General features: G+C 39.0%; 1 protein-coding gene across 1 annotated transcript in view; it reads left to right on the top strand.

The window, feature by feature from the left end:
* Positions 1-13,314, top strand: part of gabra6b (gamma-aminobutyric acid type A receptor subunit alpha6b) — a 30,626-nt gene extending 17,312 nt beyond the window's left edge. The window contains exons 9-10 of the mRNA XM_082141365.1: positions 2,846-3,096; positions 11,955-13,314. Coding sequence (XP_081997491.1) covers positions 2,846-3,096; positions 11,955-11,964 — 261 coding nt within the window. The 3' untranslated portion in view covers positions 11,965-13,314. The remainder of the gene's footprint in view (positions 1-2,845; positions 3,097-11,954) is intronic.
* Positions 13,315-14,573: the final 1,259 nt, after the last annotated feature.

Raw genomic sequence — 14,573 nt, forward strand, 5'->3', positions numbered from 1 at the left:
TAACACAATAAAAATAAAATAAGAGTTCAGGTTTAGATCAGGATGTTAGTAGATACTGAGAATGTAGTCGATTTGGATGAAACAAATAAATGTAGGGTCAAAGACCATTTCCAATGTATGTTAAATTGGAAAATGCCAATTTTTCATATATCCTTTTTAGTAATTTCACAGTATAAATCACACAACTATTCAACACTAATCAGCATTAGTCAACACTTCTGCAATGAAACTTACAGCATAACTACACAATTATCTTCACATTCCACATCACTCCCCAACAAAATTTTATTTTCAACAAAATCAAAATAAATATGAATGACAAGGGTGAATCCTATTCTTCTTTAAATAAATAAACAAACTTTTTTTTTGTTTTTTTAGCCTTTATTTAGATAGGACAGTATTGATAGTAGACAGGAATCGGAAAGAACAACAAGCCAGGATTTGAACTTGAGCATCCCGAAGTGCAATAACAGTGTATATCAGTGTGCTGCTCGCAAAGCTAAATTGTTTATGCAAGGTTTTCATTCTGTTTTATGGACTTCTAGTTTGTTTCACCTTGTTTTCATGTGCTCCGTTCCTGTTCCTGTAGTTGCTGATTGTTTTCATCACCTTTTTCTAGTTGAGTTGCTCATTATCTGGTTACCCTTGTGTATTTATTCCCCTTAGTTTCTTCAGTTCTTTTTCAGTTAGTCTTAGTTACAGTAGGCTGTTTTGTTGTGCTTTATCCCCTGACTACTCTTGATTTCTGTGTCCTGTTTATTATCTTGAATGAAGAAGCTGCACTTACTAGATCCTGTCTCAACTACTCCCTGCCACAACGTGACAGAATAACCGATCCAACAAATAGATCTAGCTGCGACATTCACCAGCCGCCATCACATGGGACTTCCTCTTATTCGTGAGTTTGCTAATTTCTCCAAGTTTAATGATGTCAGTCTGAAGACTATCTATTGGGTCGGCATGCAGAATAGCCAGTAGATGGATTTGCTGGAGATGGGGATCTGACTTGGAGGGAGTATGTCCTCAACTGTTTGGAGTCTGCCCAACCGGTGGTGATGGGTTCCTCGGACCCAGAGCCAGAGACGACGCCCGCCATGGACCCAGAGCCCATCTAGCCCTTTAACACACCCACTGCAAACACAAAGCTAGAGCCTACCGCAGACCCAGATTGTTTTGGATTAATTGTTTGGAGTTAGATCCTGCCTACTCCTCCACCCTTGACATGGAGTTTCTCGCTAAGAGCTCAGTTAATTTTAATGGACTCGCTGGTTCTGCCCAGTCTCCTGTTTCCCTTGTTGCTTCTGGTCCCTCCCAGCCTCCGGTCTCCTTTGTAGTTGCTGGTCGCATCCAGCCTCAAGACTCCTCTGTCGCCACCAGTCTCGCAATCCCTCCTCCTCTCACAACACATTCAGTACCTCGACCACACCTCCACTGGTTCCCTTCAACCCCTCTGCTCCTTCTTAAGTTGCTCCACCCAGCTACTTGGATCCACCTTGTGCTTTTAGGTCTCCAGCTTCACCCCGGTGTGTCGATCCCCTAGTTTCACCTCGATCCTCCGAGTCCCACCTCAGCTCTCTGACCCATTGGTTCCACCTTGGCTCCACGCTCCTTCGGTTCCACCGTGTTCCACCATCCCTCTGGCTTCGCCATGCTCCCACGTCCTTCTGGCTCTGCCTTGTTCCATTGCCATTCTGGTTTTGCCTCAGACTTCCGGGTCTCCGGTTACCCCTTGACCCTCCACACCTCTGGCTCTGCTGAGCCCCTCCTTCCCTCTGGTTCCAACATTTTCCACAGTCCCCCAGGCTCTATCCCAATCGTCTTAGTCTTCTGGGCTCCACCTTGGTCTCTCCCACTTATAGTTCCACCTCAGTCAGTCGGACTACTGGCTCCATCATGGCTCCTTCCTCCATCGTTTCCTTCGTCCTAATGGCTCTGCTCTGGGTTGCTTCCTGGCTCATCCCTCTGTCGTCTCCTCCCTGGCTCCTCCCTCTAGCGCCTGCTCCTTGGTCCTTCCCTCTGCCTTCCTCATTTCCCCCCATTGACTCTTCCCCCTGCCTCTCCTCCAAACTTTCGGTTTCTGTTATTCCCTCTCCATCCACTTATGTGTAGTTTCTGTTTATGGCACGAGGATGTGCCTTCTGGGAGGGGAAGAGTAATCTTAGGTTTTCTTCTGCTTTATTTTAGTTTGTTTAACCTTGTTTTCATGTGTTCTCTTCCTGTTTCCTTTATTCCCCATGTTTCCACTAGGCTGTTTTGTTGTGTTTTATCATCCTTCATTGTCGCTGTAATTAACCATTATGGTTATGGACCTAATCTAAAATGAGAACTATTTACTTCTAATAGCCAATTGACAATTACTTTATTACAAGCTAATTAAACTATAATAATTGTCTTAACTACAGTGATATTGAATAAAGAACTCACTATTTGTATTTAGTCTATTAATATATGAACAATGTAGATACTACAATATATTAACTATGAATTAATAAACTATGTATGTTCAGTGTGTTTACAGTAGTTTTCATGGACTTTCAGTTTGTTTTAATTTGTCATGTGTCTTCTTTGTTCAGATTCCGGCCCATTGTTTGTCTCTTTGGTTACCGTTATCATTAGTTCATATGTGTCAGTTGTGTGTGATCAATTATCCTCATTTGTGTTCCTTCTTAAGTTGTTCCCTCACCGTTTGTTTTTACACGCTGTTTCATATGTTGGCTGTTTACTCTGTGAATTATATTAAATCTTCTGTCATTGAATCATCGTCTTCATCTTCCTTGGAGCCAGTCAAAAAGTTTGATAACTGTTTGCCTGTTCTTTTGTCACAAATGAATCTCTCTGTGTCTAGAATCCTCTAGACCCCGGAGGTGTGTTGAAGAAAAGGCTGAACTCCCTCTCCCAAAGAGATGCTCCTGACAGGTTCTCCAGGCCACCTCAGTGTGATTTCCATCAGCATGGTTCCACTTTCCCTGCCAACAACATGCTGATAGGAACTAGTATTATTGACAAGTACTCACGCATCCTCTTTCCTCTGTCCTTTGGGGCCTTCAACTTGGTCTACTGGATTGTCTATCTCACCAAAGACACTATGGAGTCCAGGTATGGATCTGCTCTGTTTGGGAGACCTTGCCTTTTCATTCTTCTAAAGAATATGAAGAACTATTTGGGGGAAAAATGGAAGTGGGATGGGCTTTGACAGGAAGTTCACAAAATTTACTTGAAAAGACCATTTTAAATGTAAATTTGGTTTCCTGCGTAGTTATCATTTCACAAATATACCTTGTATAATAATAATCATTATTATTTTTATTACATTTATAAAATTGATTTATATATCTTCTAATTGTCGGAGCGGATAGCCTCATAGACAGTGCTTCGAGATAAAAAAAATAAATAAAAATGAAATACTAAATGTAAAAAAAACAAAACAACATATACAATGTTTTCCAGAGAAACTTTCATTCATGGACAATGTCAGGACAATCATCCACCTCAAATAAGAGAAGTCAAACTCTATATAAAATAGCTGATTAGAGAGCTTGGAAGTAGGGAAGAAAATATTCAATGGTTGAAAATTGTTAAAAACAACTTGTACTATGCATACAAATGCAAATCCGAACCAATTATAAAGAATACATTAAATGCTTGCCATCTCCGAGAAAGAGAGGGAGATATCATGCAGCCTATAATAACTTATAAGGTTTAAAACATCTAAATAGACATATCACGTATCTAGTAGAAAATGTGTATGATTCAGTATCTTAGTTGATATTACTTTCATCAGAGAAATAGCCTCTGAGAGACAGTCAGAGACAGCAACACGGGTGTGGCTATTTGATTTGCGATCGTGTTATGCTTGTTTCATACATTCGTTGATCCTATCATACAAAGCTGAAATCCTTTTAAGACATATCAAATTGTAGAAAATGTGTATGATGTAGTATTTTAGTCGTTATTACTCTTGTCAAGCTATGATTTCTGAGAGACATATCTTTTGTAACGAGTTGTCTGGGGTTCAAAACTGGCCAATGTACAACTTTTAGAAAACCAAGTAAAATAGCGACAGCAAAGCAGTGGCTGTACTGTATGTCAGAATCAGGACTCATTTGGTTGATTTTTGTTTTGTAATTTCACTGAAAGAAGAACAGGTCACAGACTGTAGAGTCTGCGTCTGAGTGCTGTCTGCTGGTCTAAAGAACAGTGCCATTCTCGATTAATGTCTCCACTACCAAGGGTTTGCTTCTGACTAAAAGGAAGCATAATGCTTAATGTAACATAAATGATTTTTTAAAAGTGTACACTCACTATTGAGATGGAACCTGCGTACTGGCTCAGACAGAAAAGGCTGGGAGTATGTATTGAGGAGTTCCTCCCAAAACCAAAAAGAACATTTAGTAAGACTATGTTGCAAAACAAAAAAAAACAAAAAAAAATTCTCATTCTGAAATATTTGACCCACATTTACAAAGTGCTGTCCACATATACACATCAGTGGGGCCTCTTGAGTCTTCAGGAACATGGTAGTAGACCCTTTTAACAGAATGTGATGATGCATTTCCACAGTTATTAACATTTTGTTTGTTTTTTAAGTACATTTATAACAGTGTGCTTTGTTTGATATTACATTGTCATTCAATTACAGAAAACTAGTTAATGCTGCTGTGTGAGTGTTACTAAAATGGGCAAAAAAAAAATATATATATATATCTTTTTCTCTTATGACAGGGTTTTAATAATTTCCAGGGTTATGTTTGGTTCTGTTTAGTTTCACTGTGTTTTGGTTTCGTTTTCCCTGTTTTGCCTGAATTCTGTTTACTACTTAGGTCCATTAGTTACTGCTTACATTCACCTGTTGTTCAATGAGTTTCTTCATTCTCTTTGTATATTTAAAGGGATACTTCAGGATTTAGCATTAAGCTTTGTATTAGTAGAAAACCTGTAGTATTTTCGAATTACCGTGCTTTCCACCCTCATATCCCCCTGAGACGAGAGATTTATGTACTTTTTGTCTGGAAAAAATCCTCCGATGACGCAAAAATCGTCATTTTGTGTCATCGGAGGATTTTTTGGCCAGAGGCTAGAGACTACAGCCAGTAGTAGGGGCTGTCCCGCATGTTTTCAACCCGCCCATAGAGGGTGGGATCTCACTCACAGAATGTGCACACAGTGTCAGCCGTCTTTATTTGGAAGCTAAGCTAGCAGGCTCTTGCTCTGTGGAGAAAGATGAGTAGTAGGGGTTACCATCCTCTTTTTCCCGGACATGTCCGACCGTCGAGATCGTCCAAAATGTCCGGGATTCGGCTTTTGCTTTCTGCAGTCGCCATTCATTGTTTACATGGCACACCTTTTGTTTCCATCTAACTGAATTCATTCCGATTGGTGAATCTGAATGTAGTGTTTACATGGACGCTAAACAAGTGATCGGTTGATGTGCGTTTTAACATTGCTAAGAAAATTCCCGCTCCTCCGTGAGAGATATGAGACCATATGATAAGATATGAGTGAATACTCATCAGTAATCACGCCACCGGCCTCGCGCCGTTGTCCCGCGGCCCTCAGCCTCGTCCTGCTCGCCACAGAAAACAATGAATGGCGAGTGTAGAACGCAAAAGCCGAATCCCGGACATTTTGGGCGATCTCGAAATCCCGGGCAAACTCGTCACGGAGTCTCACTAGTAGCCTAGCCTTGTTGTTTTAAACTGCGCTCTCTTACCGGTAGGCGTGGCTTGGGAGTGGACTCCTAGGGCAGCGAAGCAAGTGCATTCTGGGAGTTGTTGTCTTTCATCCACATAAGCCAAAAATACATTTTCTTTCTTTTCACAGTCTAGAAAGCTCCAAATTCTAAAATTATTTCACATTTCTTCTACATAAATGACCTATTTTAAATACACATTCATCTTTCCAGAGGTGAAGTATCCCTTTAAGTCCTCAGTTTACTCTGTTCATTGTTCTGTGTCATCAATGTCTTTACAAGGTTGTTTTATTTATTTTTCCCTGTGTTATCTCCTGTGTATTCCTGCTTTGGATTTTTGAATTAAAGGGCCCTATGCAGTGCCGTGTTTTTCACAAAAAAAGTGTTCTTTGCTAGTTTCAGCCTGACACAGTTATCATTTTCTCGTCCTGTGTCACGTTATTTAAATAGCAAATGCATTTGCGCCCATGGGCTGCTGGTCTGAAAGCGAGGTGTGTTCTGGCGCATTGTTGGCACGTTTTGTTATTTAAAGAGCGTGTTAGTAATGTACTTCTATAGACGGGTCCACAACGCGCATACACTCTGCTTATTATACACACAGGGACGCACAGCAGCACACAAACATGCCAAATATAAAAAATAAAAGGATTACAATGTAAAAGATTATTATTGTGTACATAAAGATATGGTGGAATCCGGCTTGTCCCATAGATGGTCTGCTCGGGCGCTTTAACCTCGCGCACGAGCAGATCCGTTTGCGCTCTGGAGGCGGCTTCGGTCTTTCCACTATCAAATTCCGTCATGTAAATAGTGAATCCGCCATGGCGTGAGCACAACTGGCCTTTAAAGGGAATGGGAGATGAGACTCTGATTGGTTTATTGCACGTAAAGCCCATAACACACCCATTACTCATTAAGAGAATAGGGACAACCCTTTTAGACCATGCACCGGGAACGCCGACCATTTTTCCCGTCATTAAACTAGCAAAAGTGGATCCGCACTTGCGCCATGCGCTGTAGACTATTCGCTTAGATCATTGAAATAGGGCCCAAAGCCTGTTCTTTGTTATATCCTTCATGCAATTTACTTCAGCCACCAATTGTGACACTAATAAATGTGTCAGTACTTTTTCTCTTCTGGAAAGTCATACAAATGTTGTCATGATTTTTTTATTTTTTTTATTTTTGCTATTGGAGCAAATGAAAACGTAAATATTTGCTGTAGTTTCCTTTCACCTCTGTAGAAGTATTTTACTTATGATGACTTCTGCTTCTGAGGACCCTGGAAATGTGACAAGAGTAGAATAGCTAATAATTCGCTCCGCTCATTGCCCATGCAAAAAAAGTAATTACATAGAACTTTGAAAGGCACACTGGCAATCAATCAATCAATCAATCGATAAATAAAGTCCCAATTATTTCTAATGGTCAGAAAGGGGTGATGGAAATTAATGAATTAATTACCTTTATTAATATGTTTATTAATGACTAGGGGTGTAAATCGGACAGTTCATCACGATACCATATGATATCAATTCTCTCAGCCAGCGATACGACATTTGCCGATACCTCAAAAAATTCAGCCTTGTCACCTGACCTGAATACTGCACGCTGATTCGCTAAAACGGATATATCGGGTTGTGTTCACAAACAACAAGGGTGCTTGTCGGTTTCTGCTGTAAAACATGAACTTGCAATGCCTTGACAGTGGACAATAGCGGCTTTTGTGACTAAACATGTTTAGGGTTCAGTCAATCTTGTCAGGCGTCTATTTCAGCTGAGGAGATTAACGTTACAAAGATACACCGGCAGACAGTATGGTGAGTAAACGAAAATGTGCACTTTGGCGGAAGTGCATAGACGGATGTTATGTGAGGATGTGGAGAGTGTCAAAACAAAGGTACCTCATATTGATATTTTACGTGTGGCATTGATGCATCATACCGTTAAACGTTTAATCGCTGCATTGATCCATATCGATGTATTGTTACACCCCTAGCTAAAGGCACTAGAATTCAGCATACTATATGCGTGACTGGAGACTGTTGTACAGCTGATGTCTTTTAAGTGTGAAGCAGTTTAATTAGTAGTCTCATTGACTGAATAGAATTAAGACACTTATTAATGCTTTTATGTTGCTGAACAGGGGAAAAAAAATCTTATGATAGGGCATGCATATTTAATATAAATTTAATTCCTGGCCAATGCTGAGACAAATTTCAGGATTCAATAGGCATATTTGTTTCCTGCTATTTTCTCCTTACCCCCTACTCTCTGTTATCCCTCATGTGTAAAGGGTAGCCTTGTTAGCGCATCCATTAAAGAGTGGCGTGACGCAGAATGAATGAATAAACACAATATTGATTAAATAGAGAGTGAGAACACTATAGAAACACCAACGATGTTAACGCAGTGCACTGAATAGAAGAAACAGAGAGCTTAAATACATAGGGCTAGATAATTAAGGAGACAAAGAACAGGTGTGCACTAATCAAGAAACCATGGAAACTAACAAAGGACTAGAACTCAGGTAAAACAGTGACAGCACGTAACAAAGAAACTAAACAGGACATGGTAATTAAACTATCAATAAAACTACCCACAATCCCAGAAAGCTAGACCTCGCGCTGAAAATTAGAGTCCAAATTGAGGGACTCAGTGAATGATATTACTCTGGACCAGCGCGGTTTGGAAAATGGATGGATGATTTGATTCAGCTGCAGGCGCCATCTTCTGGTGAGACGCGGGAATTCATTCGTCGCTCGACTCTCACAGTGCATTATGGGTATTCTCTAGCCGTTGAGCGTACATCAATTGTTCACTCATTATTACAGTGCATTGTGGGTTTGAATGAGTGCACTCAATAACATCCACTATGGTTTCGGACACAGCCCTAGATTCGGTTTCCTTTTTTGAATGACAAATGTAGATTGAATGTAGAAATGCAGCCACCTGCTGGTATAGACAGGTATGTCCTCACATGCAGGTGCTCAGACATACAGTATGTGCTAGTTGGCAGTTGGCTGTTGGCTGTTGTCCATTGTTTCCCAACCCTGTTCCTGGAGGCACAGCAACAGTGCACATTTTGGATGTCTCCCTTATCCGACACAAATATTTCTGGTCTTGGTGATGAGTTGAATCAGGTGTGTTTGATTAGAAAGAGTAAAAAAAAAAAAGAGTGTTGGTGTGCCTCTAGGAACATATTTGGGAAACACTGCAATGGTCTTTGCAGAGTGAAATAGACGCAACATGACGAGGGGCGACAACACAGTTACCTTTCGACGCTTGATGTCGGTTTATTGTGCATGGGTTTAAAAACTTTCCTAGTTGTTTTCTTTAGTTTTGCTAACAATTTGATTCCAATCTTTTCCTTCCAATAAAATTAGATCCATGACTCCTGAACTCCCTGCAGTTCGTGACAGTGTGTATGGTTGACAGTGTATGTGTGGACTGAAGTAAAAACAGTTGAGAACTACTGAAATGATATTAAATAAAAGCATATATAAAGGTATATCCCACCCTTCCTTCAGCGCTCTCTCCAAAGCCATGTCTCCTCTAAAACACGTGAATGTGCGCAGCCAGAGCAGAGTCTGCAAAGCGTCACGAGAGACGCCGTTGGTGGAGGGGGGAACGTGCCTCATGTGTTATTCACTTGTGAATATTAACTGCATACAAGTTATATGATTTGTACTGAATTGTTATATCTCAAAGCCTCATAAATTGGATGGATATTTTATGGTCCTGAGACTTCAAGATTTAGATTATTTTAATTACTGATTGCTATCAGGATGTGAAAAGACTTTCAACCAGCATTTTTATTTATTTTAATTTTTTAAATAAAAAACATTGCCATACCCTACCTTTAAATGCATTTTAGGTAAACTGACATTGACATTTAAACTTGTAGTTTAAATAACTCAAATAAGCTAATAAATTAAACGTTTTAATGCTGTGGTATTGAAATGTTTCTGAGAACTGATTCATTGTTTTCATAATATACTGGACATAATAATATTAAGTCATATTAAATGGTCTATTTTGGTAATGTCCTAAATTTGAGAGACTTTTGTTCCAACAAATTAATAAACATGAATTTAAGCTTTTCATTCACAAACTTAACAGGTTTAACCTGTCCTTGTGTCACCTTTCTCTTTTCAAATCCATTAGGGAAAAATAAAGAATGAAAAAAAAAAAAAAAGGCCTCAAAGCCTATGATAAAGCTGCCACGGGACAAAAGGAAAATATGAGATATCTCCTCTATCACACACACACACACACACACACGTTCAGTATGCCGGTGTGTGCTTGACAAAGACATCATAGTAGGCACTACCAGCCTGCTGGTGACTTTCCCATGAATAGTTCCATTCAGGTCCAGACATTAAGAAGCACATTGTCTGAGTTGACTTGCGTGTGTGAATGCACAGTTTCACAGAAGCTACTGCTGGTGATCAGCTCTTCGCTTGATTGCCCGCTGGAGTGCCTGATGTGAGAGGAAGTGCTTTTCTCATAAATCAAAGGCAATGAATGTCAGCACAGCCTGAAATCCCCCATTTTCTCATCTTCACACAGGCCTGTGCCATAACTTTGGTGTAATGACCGTTCAATTACTGGCCAAATATATGTCAGGAAATTTTGGACGTGAGACCCACAGACCCAGATTTATCATATCTGTATGGATTCACACTCACATAGCACAGTTTAAGGTACCTTTTTTTGTATGTGTGTTTTTGTATGAATTTGTTACATTTAGCACTCCAGGGCATAGGATTATTTCATTGAATGAATGAATGCATACATACATATACACAAAGCAGGGGAATGCAGCGATGCCATTATCTGTAAATGTATCTGTACTCAGGTAGAATTGGATGTGGGTTGGTCTTAAAGGTGAAGTTTGAAAGATTTTTCTATGTTAAAATACATTTGCTTAATCCAGTTTAGTGTTTACTGACTACTAGTATGCCATTTATGGGTTTATCTCCCCACAAAGTGTTAACTTTAGCCGCGTTTCCACCGAAATTACCAGAAAAAATTTGTCCCAGGAACTTTTTTCCCCCCCAGACCTGTGGCTGTCTGCATTTCCTCCGCGATCTAAAGTATCGTGAAAAAGGGAAGTATAGTAAGCCTAAATTGATCGTAGAGACCACTGATGGCAAATGTTCTACGATCAACTTAGTCTTACGATGCTTTTGGTAAACGCAGCCCAGATACGTTGGAACGGTTTATTATAAGCGAGATGCTCACGTTCTCTATAGACAAAGTGTTAGCCTGTTTTTCAGTTGCTTACTCATGATGACCTATAGCAACACAGCAAAAAATATTCACAATATGTACTTTTATTGAAAACAGCCTAATTTTACCTGTTGGGACATGCTTTCACAAGCACTGTAAGAGCTGTTTGTGATGTTTGAGGGGCTGTCTGTTTTTTGCAAAGTGAGTGACAAACCCAATTACGTCAGCTCACACATTGTTAAAAGAACAATTATTATCATAGACAATACAGCTGTAATATTTACACATGCACACGCGAATCAGCTTTCTACTGCAGCAGCCTGCTGTACTTCTGCTATTTTGTTTTCAGAATTGTCATTGTGTTGTCTGACTTATTTTGCATTTATGTATTCGTTATAATTTGGACAGATTTGCATTTGTATTCATAGTAAAGTTGTTTTAGATGTTTTCTTTCAACTTCCATGTTCTCTAATCAGATATTGCATATAGAGTCCTCTGAGGCTGTGGCTGATTGTCTTGACATAACTACAAATCATGGCTCCAAAATATTGTATTGCCCACCCAATCAGAAATTAAGTGAAGTCAGCAAAATCATAGAATTTTGATGTCCTAGTGTCACGCTTGCCATAGCTGGCAGGAACCGGGCCTGCTGCAAAAAAAGGTATATATTAAAACCTGCCAACATGAATAAGCAAATCTATAGCGGTATTCAGAACCTTCTCAGTTGTGATGCATAATCAATATTGTGCATGGAATAAAAGCTGACATTCAGTTAGGTTTTAGTAATAGTTGTCAACACAGTCATTTTCAAAGCACATCAAAGGTGAAATGTGGTTTAAAACCAGGTATTAGACTATTGAACGGTTATCGGTGTAATGTCATGTTTATGTGTCCATGATGGGTTAGCAAGGACAGCCATATTTGTTAACCATTAGCTTATAAATATATATACAGTATATATTTAAACCAGTTGTTTGAAGTTCTTGCTTTTCCTCTTTTGGTTTATTTTCCTTTTTTCTTTCTCTTTCAGGGAAGTGTGAGCACTGTTAGAAACAATGGAGAAAGGTGACTGAAGACAACGACCACCTAATAAACTAACGGATGGACGGAGGAATGAGAGAAACGATAAGGGTCAGCTGCTGAAGATTTAACTGTGATTGTCCTGAGAGGGCTCAATGTTAATCTTCTTCACCTTTGCCCCTTCCCTCTCTGTCGGCCTGAATAGCATGTATCGACCTCTCATTGCTCTGGCATGAAACTATCTGACTACAGAATGATTTTCCTACTCTCTAAAGACGTTCAAGTTGCAATAGCACTTGTTGGTACTCTTGTTATGACATTCTTCCTTCACACATTTATCACAACACAAACAAACTCAGCAGACACTCACAGTATTGAGCGGGTAAAGCATTCCAAGGTGGAATACAAGCAGCAAATACAAGCCTTATAGCAGCCATTTTACTTTTACCTTGAAAAGAGGCATCAGGCAATACTAAATTGAATTAAGGCCATCCTTTGCTATAACAGCTTGAGTCCATTCATCAAAGACTGTCATACAGGTCCAGAACTTTGTGTAGTGGGATAGTGTAACATTCTACAAGAATTTTTTTTTTTTGGATCTGTTGGTTGAGAACTCACTGACAATTGTTTGAACTGGTGCATTATAATCTTTGAGCATTAAAACATCATGAAGGATGCACGTGATTTATTCATTCATGTATTTTTATTTTCATGGGTTACACCTGGTCTTGTGAATGGCTCATGTTATTTGTCCCTTGTATGACTCTCCAGACAATCATTGGACCTTGCCAAACCATTATCCCCCAGTGTGCTGATACATACATTATGGTTATGAGAAACATTATGGAGTGGATTTTAGGTTCTGATATTTTACTTTTTAGAATTTAGCAACTACTCTGTCTGGTGTCAGTTTTGTCCATCAATGCCTAGGGGAATTTTCGGTCGCACTTTATTTTACAGTATGTGCACTAACTATACAGTGTACTTAAGAAAGTACTGAATAAAATAAGGTAACTACATGGGTTAGAGTTATGTTTAAGGGTGAGTTTTGGGTATGTAACTAGTTATCACACAGTTATTGAAATTTCTAAAATAATAACAACATGTTTTATGTAACATGTAATATTTCACATGTGTATGTAAATGTGAAACGGTACCGTAAAATAAAGTGCTGGATTTTCCTCTTGGCTCATTGAATAAATGTGCAGTTTGTGCAACTGATGCACCTGCGATTTTGATACTAACTAATTAGCCTTCTTCAGCGATATGTTTATTGTTGAGAAATATTGTCAGTCAGCCTAATATGTGACCCTGGACCACAAAACCAGATTTATATTATCTTTACATTGAGCTTCCATTGATTTATGGTTTGTTAGGATAATACAATATTTGGCCGAGACACAACTATTTGAATATCTGGAACCTGAGGGTGCAAAAAATCCGAAATACTGAGAAAATCACCTTTAAAATTGTCCATTTATGTTGGCGATTGTGCTGCATCCACTCACAAAAATATATTTTTTATATATTTAAGGTAGGATATTTACAAAATTTCTCCATGGATCATGATCTTTACTTAATATCCTAATGATTTTTGGCGTAAAAAAGAAAAATCAATCATTTTGACCCACACAATGTATTGTTGGATATTGTCACAAATATACCCGTGCGACTTGTGACTGGTTTTGTGGTCCAGGGTCACATATGACTAATCTTTACAACAGCTCTTATAGTTTTGTTTTATTTTGCGAGTTAAGATGCTTTATTTATTGTGGCTTCGGTCCACCTTCTCTACAAAAGTCTTTCTAGACACTGGAGTCCACCTAGATCAAAGAATGTGTGCTGTTTTCTGACAGTAGCTATTATCTTGAATATTTTTTTTCCACTCTTTTGGCTTCATTGAATGAAGTTTTGGAAAAAGGCAGCACTCCTTGGGGACAGCTATGACTATGTACAGTATGTTTCAAATGCTTTGTTTTATTCACACATTTAAAAAAAACACACAGATATGTTCTCACTGCTACAGATACGCCCTTTTCAAGAGTGCAGGAGTAGATAGATTCAGTGCTGTCCATTTTGGCACTGATAAATTGTTGTTCTTATACAAGGTGCTATAATAACTGAAGATGATTTATTTGTTGGCCTTCATCAAAGCACATTTTAAAATGTATGTTTAAATACATCCCCACCCAAGTCTGCTTTGGAAGAAACTAACATCTAAAGAGGGTTTCCTGGCAACAGTCCATCTGCTATGAAATGAGTTCATTTATTTGTGTGTGTTTTTTTAGAACATATTTTTATTTTTATTTATAAATTGCAATTTATAAGTCATGGCTTGAAATTATGTTCAATTCTCATCTTATTATAAGGGTATACTGACTGCCCTTTTTAATGGGGACCCACCCATAAAAATGTTCCCTGGTGTATGTACATGTGTAACTATGGATAATTTATAATATAATGATTAGCAGGTTCTCTGACCTGCTTATATTTGACATTATGCAGTCTTTTATTTTTTTAAAGAATCATAAGCATAAGTAAGTGTGCGTGTGTGTGTGTGTGCGCGTGTGTGTGTGTGTGTGCGTGCGTGCGTGCGTGCGTGCGTGCGTGTGCGTGTGTGCGCGCAGAT

The sequence above is a fragment of the Leuciscus leuciscus genome (genome assembly GCF_965113295.1).
Source record: "Leuciscus leuciscus genome assembly, chromosome: 16".
NCBI classification, from domain to species: Eukaryota; Metazoa; Chordata; class Actinopteri; order Cypriniformes; family Leuciscidae; genus Leuciscus; species Leuciscus leuciscus.